Genomic DNA, 12,813 nt, shown 5'->3' with positions numbered 1-12,813 from the left:
GGGGCTGCGGCCTCCCCGTCCACTGTCCTCATGGCCGGCCGTGGCCCATGCCCACTGATGCCTGTCTCCGCAGCTGACAGCCTCCAACCACGTGAGCAACGTGACGGTGAACTACAATGTCTCCGTGGAGCGGATGAACAGGATGCGGGGCCTGCAGGTGTCTGCGGTGCCGGCGGTGCTGCCCCCCAATGCCGCGCTGGCACTCACGGCCAGCGTGCTGGTGGACTCGGCTGTGGAGGTGGCCTTCCTGTGAGCACCTGGGGCCTGGCAGTGGGAGAGGGTGGCCAGCCAGGTTCTTGTCCCAGCCCCCAGCCTCATCTGTGGGACCCCAGGCCAGAGCATTGCTTTTCTGAGCTTTAGTTTCCTCCTCTGTCAGGGGGTACCAGGTGTACAGGACCCTGGGAGGGCTGCGTGGGAGGGGGTGGGAGGACCTGGCACCGCAGAGCTGGGGTGCCCGGATGGAGGAGCTGGGAGTGAGCCCATGTGGTCTGCTCACTGCCTGCCCACCGCCCTGGCAGGTGGACCTTCGGGGATGGGGAGCAGACACTGGGTCAGTTCAAGCCTCCGTACAATGAGTCCTTCCAGGTCCCTGACCCGGCAGTGGCCCAGGTGCTGGTGGAGCACAACGCCACGCACAGCTACGCCGCCCCAGGTGAGAGCAGGGCAGCTGCTCTGGGGGCTCTTAGCTTGGGCAGCCCCTCCCCTGGGGCAGTTTCCCCCAGGGACAATCCCCCTGGGGGGCAGCCCTCATCCCGTCCACCGTGACCTGCTGGGGTTAAAGGCTCTGGGCCCTTCCTGGGGTGAAGGTGAGTGCCTGGGTGTGAGCGGTGGGGGTGGACAGGGCCCCTGAACCCTGCGAATCGAATCTGCTGGCCAGAAACTGGCCCTTCCCATCCCCTGCTCTCAGCCTTTTAATTTTTAAAATTCCAGAATCCACCCCCCACACCAATGCCTCCTCAGTAGCAGGGCGGGCCGAGCTGTGTCCTGGTCTCGCGCTTGCTGCGTTGTAACCTGAGTGTGGCAGAGAGGTGGTCCCACCCCACCTCAGCCGGCTGCAGCGGGTGCTGTCCCACACGCCCGCAGCCCGGTCGAGGGTGTAGCTGCTAATGCTTCGATGTGGGGCCTGCTCCTCGCCCAGGAGGGGGGTCCCATGTGCTCACCAGGTGTCAGGCAGCTGTCCCACTCCGGGCCTGTCCCCACAGGTGAGTACAGCCTGACTGTGCTCGCGTCCAACGCCTTCGAGAACCTGACGCAGCAGGTGCCTGTCAGTGTGCGTGCCACCCTGCCTGCCGTGGCCGTGGGCATGAGCAGCAGCATCCTAGTGACTGGCCAGCCTGTCACCTTCTACCCACACCCACTGCCCTCGCCTGGTGGCATCCTGTACACGTGGGACTTCGGGGACGGCTCCCCGATCCTGAAGCAGAACCAGCCAGTGGTCAACCACACCTACACCTCGAGGGGCGTGTACCTCGTCCGCCTGGAGCTCAACAACACAGTGAGCAGCGCGGCGGCACAGGCGGGTGTCCGGGTCTTCGAGGAGCTCCGAGGCCTGAGCGTGCACGTGAGCCCAGCTGTGGAGCAGGGTGCGCCTGTTGTGGTCAGTGCCGCCGTGGAGACGGGCGACAACGTCACGTGGACCTTTGACATGGGGGATGGCACTGTGCTCACGGGCCCCGAGGCCACGGTGGAGCATGTGTACCTGCGGGCACAGAACTGCACGGTGACCGTGGGTGCGGCCAGCCCTGCTGGCCACCTAGCTCAGAGCCTGCAGGTGCAGGTCTTTGTCCTGGAGGTGCTACGCATTGAGCCTGCCACCTGCATCCCCGCACAGCCCAACGCCCGGCTGACGGCCCACGTCACTGGGGACCCTGCCCGCTACCAGTTCGACTGGACCTTTGGGGACGGCTCCTCTAACATGACCATCCAAGGGTCCCCAACAGTAACACACAACTTCACACGGAGTGGCACGTTCCCCTTGGTGTTGGTCCTGTCGAGCCATGTGAACAAGGCACATTACTTCACCAGCGTGTGTGTGGAGCCCGAGGTGGGCAACGTCACCGTGCAGCCAGAGCGGCAGTTCGTGCGGCTTGGGGATGAGGCCCAGTTGGTGGCGTACGCCTGGCCGCTGTTCCCCTACCGCTACGCCTGGGACTTGGGCACCAAGGATGCCGCCTCCGCCTGCACCTGGGGCCCTGAGGTGACGTTCACCTACCGTGAACCGGGCTCCTACTTGGTGACGGTCACCGTGTCCAACAACGTGTCCGCCGCCAATGACTCGGCTCTGGTGGAGGTGCAGGAGCCTGTGGCGCTCTTGGGCGTCAGGGTCAACGGCTCCCACGTGCTGGAGCTGCGGCAGCCCTACCTCTTCTCCGCCCTGGGCCGTGGGCACCCCGCCACCTACCTGTGGGAGCTGGGGGATGGCAGCTGGCTTGAGGGCCCGGAGGTCACCCATGCCTACAACAGCACGGGTGACTTCACTGTCCGGGTGGCCGGCTGGAACGGGGTCAGCCGCAGCGAGGCCTGGCTCAACGTCACAGTGAAGCGGCGCGTGCAGGGGCTCCGCCTCAACGCCAGCCGCACAGCAGTGCCCCTGAATGGCAGCGTGAGCTTCAGCACCTCGCTGGAGGCGGGCAGTGACGTGCACTACTCCTGGGTGCTCTGCGACCGCTGCACGCCCATTCCTGGGGGCCCCACCATCTCCTACACCTTCCGCTCGGTGGGCACCTTCAACATCATCGTCACGGCTGAGAACGAGGTGGGCTCTGCCCAGGACAGCATCTTCATCTACGTCCTGCAGTTCATCGAGGGGCTGCAGGTGGTGGGGGGTGGTGGCAACTGTTGCTTCCCCACCAACCACACGCTGCAGCTGCAGGCCGTGGTCAAGGACGGCACCAACATCTCCTACAGCTGGACCGCCCAGCGGGAGGGTGGCCCGGCCCTGGGCGGCAGTGGCAAGGGCTTCTCGCTCAGCGCCCTCGAGGCCAGCACCTACCACATCCAGCTGCGGGCCACCAACATGCTGGGCAGCGCCTGGGCCAACCGCACTGTGGACTTCGTGGAGCCCGTGGGGTGGCTGAGGGTGGCTGCCTCTCCCAACCCGGCTGCTGTCAACACGAGCGTCACCCTCTGTGCTGCCCTGACTGGTGGCAGCAGCATTGTTTACACTTGGTCCTTGGAGGAAGGGCTGAGCTGGGAGACCCCCGAGCCATCCACCACCCACACCTTTGTCACAGCTGGCCTGCACCCGCTCACGGTCACAGCCAGGAACCAGCTGGGCTCAGCCAATGCCACCACTGAAGTGGCTGTGCAGGTGCCTGTGAGCGGCGTTAGCATCAGGGCTGGGGAGCCGGATGGCAGCTTTGTGGCCGCTGGCGCCACAGTGCCGTTCTGGGGGCAGCTGACCACAGGCACCAACGTGAGCTGGTGCTGGGCTGTGCCAGGTGGCAGCAAGCATGGCCAGCATGTCGCTGTGGTCTTCCCCGACGCTGGCACCTTCTCTGTCCAGCTCAACGCCTCCAACGCGGTCAGCTGGGTCACAGCCACGCACGGCCTCACAGCGGAGGAACCCGTCGTGGGCCTGGTGCTGTGGGCCAGCAGCAAGGTGGTGGCACCTGGGCAGTTTGTCCACTTCCAGATCCTGCTGGCTGCCGGCTCAGCTGTCACCTTCCGCCTGCAGGTTGGCGGGGCTGGCCCCGAAGTGCTCCCCAGCCCCCGTTTCTCCCGCAGCTTCCCCCGGGTGGGCGACCACGTGGTGAGCGTGCAGGCCGAGAACCGCGTCAGCCGGGCCCAGGCGCAGGTGCGCGTCGTGGTGCTGGAGGCCGTGAGTGGGCTGCAGGTGCCCAACTGCTGCGAGCCGGGCATCGCCACGGGCTCCGAGAGGAACTTCACGGCCCGTGTGCAGCGCGGCTCTCGCGTCGACTACGCCTGGTACTTCTCCTTGCAGAAGGTTCAGGGCGACTCGCTGGTCATCCTGTCAGGCCGTGACGTCACCTACACACCTGTGGCTGCGGGGCTGCTGGAGATCCACGTGCGCGCTTTCAACGCGCTGGGCAGCGAGAACCGGACGCTCGTGGTGGAGGTCCAGGACGTCGTCCGGTACGTCGCGCTGCAGAGCGGCCGCTGCTTCACCAACCGCTCGGCCCGGTTTGAGGCTGCCACAAGCCCTAGCCCCCGTCGCGTGGCCTACCGCTGGGACTTCGGAGACGGGGCCCCAGTGCAGGACACGGATGAGCCCTGGGCTGAGCACTCGTACCTGCAGCCCGGAGACTACCGTGTGCAGGTGAACGCCTCCAACCTGGTGAGCTTCTTTGTGGCAGAGGCCACAGTGACCGTCCAGGTGCTGGCCTGCAGGGAGCCGCAAGTGGACGTGGCCCTGCCCCTGCAGGTGCTGATGCGGCGCTCCCAGCGCAACTACCTGGAGGCCCATGTTGACCTGCGTGACTGTGTCACCTATCAGACCGAGTACCGCTGGGAGGTGTACCGTGCCATCAGCTGCCAGCGGCCGGCGCACATGGCCCGAGTGGCCCTGCCTGGTGTGGATGTGAGCCGGCCTCAGCTGGTTGTACCTCGGCTGGCACTGCCCGTGGGCCACTATTGCTTTGTGTTCGTGGTGTCATTTGGGGACACACCATTGGCACGTAGCATTCAGGCCAACGTGACAATGGCTGCTGAGCGCCTGGTGCCCATCATCGATGGTGGCTCATACCGTGTGTGGTCAGACACACAGGACCTGGTGCTGGATGGGAGCAAGTCCTATGACCCCAACCTGGAGGACGGCGACCAGACGCTGCTCAGCTTCCACTGGGCCTGTGTGACCTCGACACAGGTCAGCCACGTGGCCAGGCCATCCTCCCGGCCCTTGGTCGTGCTCTCTACTGGGTCCAGTGAATGCCCAGCACTCTGCACGGGCCTGGGCTTAGCCCGTTCTCAGCGTTTGGTGGGCCTGATCCCGGCATGGGGAGGGGTCTCCTCAGCTGTGCCCGGGCTGGGCCTCGTTTTGAGGCAGGTCGTGGGTCTCATGGCACCTCGCCCCCCCCTTGTCTGTGGGCTGCAGAGCGAGGCTGGCGGGTGTACGCTGAACTTCGGGCCCCGCGGGAGCAGTGTGGTCACCATCCCCCGGGAGCGTCTGCAAGCCGGTGTGGAGTACACCTTCAGCCTCACCGTGTGGAAGGTGGGCCGGAAGGAGGAGGCCGCCAACCAGACGGTAGGTGCGCCCCGTGCACGGGACCATGCCCTGCTTCTTCATAGGTTTTCTGTATTTTCGTGCTGCTAGAGGCTGCAGATTACCTTCTAACTTCTTGTTGGTGTTGATGCAGATTTTATCTAACGAAATATTGCACTTCAGCATTGTTTCTTTCCAAGCCAGCAGACGGTTTCACATACAATCTTAAAGGAGCCTTACAGGCTGCAGTGATTTATAAAAAGTGAACAGTATGTGGACAGTGCAAAGGGCAGTGAGAAGCAGCCCCTTCCCTCCCCAGAGCCTGTGTGGTTTCCGGATGGGGTGGGCCAGTTCTCACCCTCCTCTGCCCTGGACTGGCCAGGAAGCTCAGGACCACCGTGCAGGTGACCTGGCCCCGTGGTGGCCTTGCTGGTGCCCCAGGGTGCAGGTGTCTGTTTCTGTCCTGAAGGCCAGACTTCTCTCAGCTGGCCTCACTGGGAGGGGGCCTACTCACAGCTGTACTCACCTGGGCACTTCAAATGCGCAGGTGCGTGTGGGCCTGTGTCCGGGACCACGTGCCGGGGATGCTGGGGGAGAGGTTTCTGGGAGCAAGGTGCAGCCCAGCTCAGCCGTCTGAAGCGGGCCCCAGCCCAGGGCAGCAGGGCCTGTGACACAGAGCTGTGACGAGGACTGTGGTGTCCCTCCCCATGCTGCATTCATTCATTCACACGCACACGCCTGCCTTCCCTGGGCCCATCTGTCAGCGAGCCGCCTGCTGCCTCCCTGCCGGGCTCAAGCCGGGCCCTCGTGTGCAGAAGAAGCTTCACGTGGCCTCAGCCGCTTCAGATGATCAGCCCGTTTCCGGGTTGGGGGATGGAAAACAGGATGGGTTGTGCGGGGCCAGGCAGAGCTCACCGGGTGGGGGGCTGGGCCCCTCGGAAACCTGGGGCTCAGGTTGACTGGTAGCAGGTCTGCCCAGAGGCACCTTCCCAGCTCGGGGGCAGCCCGGCTGGACAGACTGGGCTTCCTGGGAACACGACCCGTCCCCAGGTGCTGATCCGGATTGGCCGGGTGCCCATCGTGTCCTTGGAGTGTGTGTCCTGCAAGGCACAGGCAGTGTATGAAGTGAGCCGCAGCTCCCACGTGTACCTGGAGGGCCGCTGCCACAACTGCAGCGGGGGCTCCAAGCGAGGGGTGAGCCATGGGGTGGGGCGGGGCTGGGGCCCAAGGGGCGGGGTCTGCACCGCCTCCTCACCACGGTGCCCCGCCCACAGCGTTGGGCCGCGCGTACCTTCAGCAACAAGACGCTGGTGCTGGACGAGACGACCACGTCCACGGGCAGCGCGGGCATGCGGCTGGTGGTGCGGCGGGGCGTGCTACGGGATGGCGAGGGCTACACGTTCACGCTCACCGTGCTGGGCAGCTCGGGCGAGGAAGAGGGCTGCGCCTCCATCCGTCTGTCCCCTAACCGCCCACCCCTTGGCGGCTCCTGCCGCCTCTTCCCGCTGGACGCTGTGTGGGCCCTCACCACCAAGGTGCACTTCGAATGTACAGGTGAGTGCAGGCCTGCACCGGGGACCGTGCGCCGGGCTGCTGGGGCCGCCCTGACGCTGTGGGGCCCTGCAGGCTGGCGGGACGCGGAGGACGCGGGTGCCCCCCTGGTGTATGCCCTCCTGCTGCGGCGCTGTCGCCAGGGCCTCTGCGAGGAGTTCTGCATCTACAAGGGCAGCCTCTCCACCTACGGGGCCGTGCTGCCCCCTGGCTTCAGGCCGCGCTTTGAGGTGGACCTGGCTGTGGTTGTGCAGGACCAGCTGGGTGCTGCCGTGGTCGCCCTCAACAGGTGAGCTGGGCCTATGGGGAGGGAGCCTTGGTGACCACTGTCTGCTCACAGCCCCCTTCCGCCCTGTAGGTCTCTGGCCATTGCCCTTCCGGAGCCCAACGGCAGCACCCCGGGGCTCACCGCCTGGCTGCACGGCCTCACTGCCAGCGTGCTCCCTGGGCTGCTGAGACAGGCTGACCCCCAGCATGTCATAGAGTACTCACTGGCCCTCGTCACTGTGCTCAATGAGGTCAGTGTGGGCGGGGAGGGGATGCCCCAGCATCTGGTCCACTTGGGGTGGGGGGCTTAGGCTAGTACTCCCGCGTGTCTCCTGGCCCCCAACAGAATCCCTAATGTTCCCGAAGCAAGCCTTTTGCCCTCAGCAGCCACCACATGCCAGGCCCTCCCCTGTGCCCGCCCACACGCCCTCTGGTGCCCCTTGGCCCCAGGACAGCAGCTGGGCTTGTCCCGTTTTGCCATTGAAGAAACAGCTCAGGCCACACAGCATAAGCACAGGTAGCTGAGTACCGGGCGCCGTGGGGGCTGCGTTGCTGGGCGGGTCTGCAGTCCTGCCGACAGCTCCCTGTGCCCACCGCCCACCCCAGTACGAGCAGGCCCCCGCTGTGGCAGCAGAGTCGAGCCAGGAGCAGCAGCTGCGAGCCCAGATACGCAAGAACATCACGGAGACCCTGGTGTCCCTGCGGGTCAACACCGTGGATGACATCCGCCAGATCGCCGCTGCGCTGGCCCAGTGCATGGTGCGACCGCCCCGCGTGCCCGTCCTACGGCAGCCCCGGGCACCGTGGCCCACGGCCCCAGAGCCCCCTCCTGGCCCCGTGGCCCCTGAGGCAGTCTCAGCTGTCCCTCTCCTGCTGCTACCTGCCAGGAACCCACGGGTACCCTCCAAGTCGGCCACACCAGGTGGCCCAGGGCACAAAGAATGGCTCAGGTGTGGGGAGAGGTGGACACAAGGACACTGCTCCCCTCAGGCCACTTACCTGGCACACCTGACATGGGCTCTCCACCCTGTGGGGCACCCAGTGGCTGAGGTCCAGACCCGTGAGTGGGGTGGGGCACAGCTGGTTGAGGGATTGCTCCAGAGCAGGGCCCCGCCCTTAGGGGAGGAGAAAGAGCCTTCTGGGTAGAGGTCACCCTGTTGCCATGTGGCTTCTGTGGCCGTGCACGGGGCTGGTGTGGACTCGATCCACAGCTTTGGTGTCTGCCTGGCTTTTAGTGGCGTGAAGGGGGACATCCAGGGGTGGCTGGCAGGTCCGTGTCACAGGGGCCCCGGGAGGAGTTTGGGTGTGCCGTGGGCTGGGAGGAGCCACTGGGGGGCTTTCAGCAGGGGGCTGTGCGTGGCTGTGTCTGGGCAGGGTCTCCAACTGCAGGGTGCAGTGCCCGGGGCAGGGGCGCTGCCCAGCCTCCCGGCCCGCGTGAGAGTGCAGAGCTGGGCCAAGTTGGGGGAGGAGGGGCTCAGGCCACCCAAGCGGTTGTTGGGGAGCTGCCACCATGCCTGGGCCCCTGGCCGTGACGTTGGCGTGGCAGGGTGGGGCTGGACATGGTGCCGGGCTCCGCACAGGTGTCCAGCCGGGAGCTCGTGTGCCGCTCCTGCCTGAAGCAGACGCTGCACAAGCTGGAGGGCATGATGCGCATCCTGCGGGCTGAGACCACCGAGGGCACCGTGACGCCCACTGCCATCGCCGACAGCATCCTCAACATCACAGGTGTGGCCTGTGGGGCTCCCCTCCCCCGGCCTCCCCCCCGGACCTCCCCTTACCCTCTGTCCCGCCTGCAGGTGACCTCATCTACTTGGCCAGCCTGGACGTGCAGGGCCCACAGCCCTCAGAGCTGGGGGCTGGGCCACCCTCGCTGATGGTAGCGTCCGAGGCCTACAACCTCTCGTCAGCCCTCCTGTGCATCCTCATGCGCTCCCGCGTGCTCAACGAGGAGCCCCTGACCCTGGCAGGCGAGGAGATCGTAGCGCAGGGCAAGCGCTCGGACCCCCTGAGCCTGCTGTGCTATGGCAGCGCCTCAGGCCCCGGCTGCCACTTCTCCATCCCCGAGGCCTTCAGCGGGGCGCTGTCCAACCTCAGTGACGTGGTGCAGCTCATCTTCCTGGTCGACTCTAACCCTTTCCCCTTCGGCTACATCAGCAATTACACCGTCTCCACCAAGGTGGCGTCCATGGCCTTCCAGACGCAGGCCGGTGCCCAGATCCCCATCGAGCGGCTGGCCTCAGAGCGTGCCATCACAGTGAAGGTGCCCAACAACTCGGACCAGGCTGCCTGGAGCCACCGCAGCCCCGCTGGCTCCGCTGTCGTCCAGCCCCGGGCCTCCGTCAGTGCCGTGGTCACCCCAGGCAACAGCAACCCCGAGGCCGGGCTGCACCTGCAGCTCACCTACACGCTGCTGAACGGTGGGTGTGTGAGTGGGCACGTGGGCGTGGTCTCCGGGAACGTCTGCCTTCCGCTTCGTGGGGGCCTGGCCGGAGGGGAGTCGAGAGGCATGGGGAATGCTGGCTCCAGGGTGGGCTTCCCGGGCAGGCGTCCGACCCTGCGCCTGCCACCCCAGAGCGCTACCTGTCTGAGGAGCCCGAGCCCTACCTGGCCGTCTACCTGCACACGGCGCCCCGGCCCAACGAGCACAACTGCTCGGCCAGCAGGAGGATCCGCCCGGAGGTGCTGGAGGGTGACGACCACAGGCCCTACACCTTCTTCATCGCCCCGGGGTGAGTGGCATGGCGCAAGTGTGCGTGCGTGCCTGCAGCAGGGGCAGGGTACGTCTGCATTTGCCCCGGTCTCAGACTGGGGTGCGGGCCAGGACACCCAACCTGGCTCAGTCCCAGGGCTGGCTGTGACTCTCCCGTGTCCCTCTCCAGGACTGGAGACCCGGGTGGGAGCTACCACCTGAACTTCACCAGCCACTTCCACTGGTCGGCGCTGGAGGTGTCCGTGGGCCTGTACACGTCCCTGTGCCAGTATTTCAACGAGGAGGAGATGGCGTGGAAGACGGAGGGGCTGGTGCCCCTGGAGGAGACTTCGCCCAGCCAGGCCGTCTGCCTCACCCGCCACCTCACCGCCTTCGGGGCCAGCCTCTTTGTGCCCCCCAGTCACGTCCACTTCTTCTTTCCTGTGAGTGGTGCCGTGTTCTTGAGCTTCTTGGCAGGGTTGAGTAGGGCCTGGGTGGGCCCCGGCCCTGCCCTGAGACAGTGGAGTCTGCGTGTGACCTCCTGGGCCTGGCGGCTCTGTCCTTCCAGGAGCCGGGCGCGGGCGTGAACTACGTTGTCCTGCTGACGTGTGCCGTGAGCCTGGTGACCTACGTGGTCATGGCCGTGATCCTGCGCAAGCTGGACCAGCTGGACGTCAGCCGGGTCCGCAACATCCCTTTCTGTGGGAAGAGGGGCCGCTTCAAGTACGAGATCCTGGTCAAGACCGGCTGGGGCCGGGGCTCAGGTGAGAGGAGGGGTACCGGCAGGGAAGCAGGCCCACCCCAAGTGGCCCCATTGCTCTGCATGGCCGTGCTCCCGGGAGGGATTCTCACAGCAGTTGTCGTGAGACGGGCTCAGTTACCAGGTGCTGCGTCAAGCCTTAGCTCGTTAATCCTTGGAGTGAGCTCATGACAGTCGCTGTTCCTGAGACGAGAACAGCCCTGAGCCGAGGCGGCGGCCGCCCCATTGCCGTCTCAGCTCGGTGATCCGCAGGGACATCACGGTGGTTCTGTGACTTTTTTAGGTTTATTTCCAAACATTAAAAACTCTCTTACCATTGGTTGTAAGTGTATCGGGAGACGTCCTGATACTTAGTCCTGCGGGATCTAAGACATTAGCTACTTGGGAAACAGAGTTTTGTTTCTCTGTGAGAAGCTTCTCGGGAGTAGTGTGAGCAGCGCCGCTGCCTTCTGGCCGCACGTCGGCTGTGCTGTGCCGAGTTCCTGTCCTCGGTCTGTCCTGACGCCCACGTTTGTCCTTTACGTTTCCAACACCACAAAGTATCTCCAAGAAGTCTGAACGTGAGGTTCTGCTGGCGCCTCTGCTGCCACCCCTTCCCCCTCTTGCCACGGTCGCTTTCCTCGTTTGTGTGTCCTCGCCGAGCAGACCCCGGCTGCCTCTCCAGTCTCCCGGGCCAGGCAGTGCCGGCGTCCCCACGGTTGTTTCTTCCATAACTCCGGTTGCCAGTGTCACCATTTCTCGTCTGTTTGCTGTGCTGTCATCTTTGTCCGCCGACCCTCTTTTGATTATTTGTTTTTAAAAACTGTCACCTGGGTCTGTCCCTGGGGGAGGAGGAGGCAACACAGTCCATGCTTGTGTTCTGTGTGTGACTGGGGTGACGGGTGTGCAGCGCCAGGTCGCCAATGGTGGCGTGCCTGTCCGCTCACATGGTGATCGGTGGAGTCTGCGTCTGCGTACCACGGTAACTGCATGTGAGTCACGTTGCAGGGCTGGTGTTTGTTGAGCGACCTGAGGTGACTGAAACCCTTCTGTGTATCGAAACTGGGCGGCACAAAAGCTGCTCGCGCCGACTCGTTGCATGAACGAAGGCTGGCAGACGGAGTGACTTGCCCGGGGCCCCGCGTGTGGTGGGCAGCAAACCCAGGGCTCTGCCACCTCACATTCCACCTTCCAGGTACCACGGCCCACGTGGGCATCATGCTGTATGGGGTGGACAGCTGTAGTGGCCACCGGCACCTGGATGGGGACAGAGCCTTCCACCGGAACAGCCTGGACATCTTCCAGATCGCCACCCCGCACAGCCTGGGCAGTGTGTGGAAGATCCGAGTGTGGCACGACAACAAAGGTCTGGGGTGGGGACCCGCCGCCGCCCTCCTGCCCTGCCAGCACCCTGCGGCCCTAATCTGCATCCCACCCTCCACAGGGCTCAGCCCCGCCTGGTTCTTGCAACACGTGGTCGTCAGGGACCTGCAGAGTGCCCGCAGCACCTTCTTCCTGGTCAACGACTGGCTGTCGGTGGACACGGAGGCCAATGGGGGCCTGGTGGAGAAGGAGGTGCTGGCGGCAAGTAAGGCCCAGTCCCCAGGCCCGGGAGACTGCGGGTGGCTCTGCCGCGGCCCTCTGCAGCCCCTCCTGTGCCCTTGCCCAGGTGACGCAGCCCTGTGGCGGTTCCGGCGCCTCCTGGTGGCAGAGCTGCAGCGTGGCTTCTTTGACAAGCACATCTGGCTCTCCATATGGGACCGGCCGCCTCGCAGCCGCTTCACCCGCGTCCAGAGGGCCACCTGCTGTGTCCTCCTCGTCTGCCTCTTCTTGGGTGCCAATGCCGTGTGGTACGGGGTTGTGGGAGACACTGCCTACAGGTGGGTGCCCATGGGGTCGGGATGGCCGCCTCCTGCCCGACTGCCCTGTCGCCAGCTGACCTGGCCTCTCCTTCTGACACCCAGCCCAGGGCCCGTGTCTGGCCTGATCCCCCTGAATGTCGACACAGTGGCCATCGGCCTGGTGTCCAGCGTGATTGTCTACCCTGTCTACCTGGCCATCTTGTTTCTCTTCCGGATGTCGCGGAGCAAGGTGGGCTGGGGCTGGGGACCTCAGAACTCTGGGGGGGGGACAGTGTGGGCCTCAGGGCCGTGCCAGGGACTGTGCTGTCCAGGATAGCAGTAGGAGGGAAAATCAGTGAACCCAAAGCTGATTCTTTGGAAAGAGCAGCAAAATGAACAGGCCTTTAGCCAGGCTGGTCAAGAAACAAGGCGAAATCTCGAGTAGCCAAAACCCCGAATGAAGAGGAAACACGAGCACCAACCTCACAGGGGCCACGGGACCAGGAAGTGATGCCGCAGCGACCGCGGCCCACACGTCAGGGAACTAGGAGCAACTAACATGCTT

General features: G+C 65.0%; 1 protein-coding gene across 4 annotated transcripts in view; it reads left to right on the top strand.

Annotated features, from left to right (window-relative positions):
• PKD1 (polycystin 1, transient receptor potential channel interacting) overlaps positions 1-12,813 on the top strand; it is a 44,384-nt gene that overhangs the window by 20,649 nt on the left and 10,922 nt on the right. For all 4 annotated transcript variants that reach the window (XM_045541155.1, XM_045541154.1, XM_045541156.1 and 1 more), the window contains 18 exons: positions 74-249; positions 519-652; positions 1,203-4,825; positions 5,054-5,203; positions 6,212-6,355; positions 6,436-6,715; positions 6,788-7,001; positions 7,071-7,230; positions 7,586-7,738; positions 8,560-8,704; positions 8,776-9,396; positions 9,552-9,708; positions 9,859-10,111; positions 10,237-10,432; positions 11,603-11,773; positions 11,852-11,995; positions 12,077-12,287; positions 12,372-12,498. In XM_045541155.1, the coding sequence (XP_045397111.1) occupies positions 74-249; positions 519-652; positions 1,203-4,825; positions 5,054-5,203; positions 6,212-6,355; positions 6,436-6,715; positions 6,788-7,001; positions 7,071-7,230; positions 7,586-7,738; positions 8,560-8,704; positions 8,776-9,396; positions 9,552-9,708; positions 9,859-10,111; positions 10,237-10,432; positions 11,603-11,773; positions 11,852-11,995; positions 12,077-12,287; positions 12,372-12,498 (7,059 nt within the window). The remainder of the gene's footprint in view (positions 1-73; positions 250-518; positions 653-1,202; positions 4,826-5,053; positions 5,204-6,211; positions 6,356-6,435; positions 6,716-6,787; positions 7,002-7,070; positions 7,231-7,585; positions 7,739-8,559; positions 8,705-8,775; positions 9,397-9,551; positions 9,709-9,858; positions 10,112-10,236; positions 10,433-11,602; positions 11,774-11,851; positions 11,996-12,076; positions 12,288-12,371; positions 12,499-12,813) is intronic.

This window comes from Lemur catta, chromosome 2 (assembly GCF_020740605.2).
Source record: "Lemur catta isolate mLemCat1 chromosome 2, mLemCat1.pri, whole genome shotgun sequence".
NCBI lineage: Eukaryota > Metazoa > Chordata > Mammalia > Primates > Lemuridae > Lemur > Lemur catta.
The sequence above is the reverse complement of the archived record's forward strand: the minus strand, read 5'-3'. Positions and strand labels throughout refer to the sequence as shown.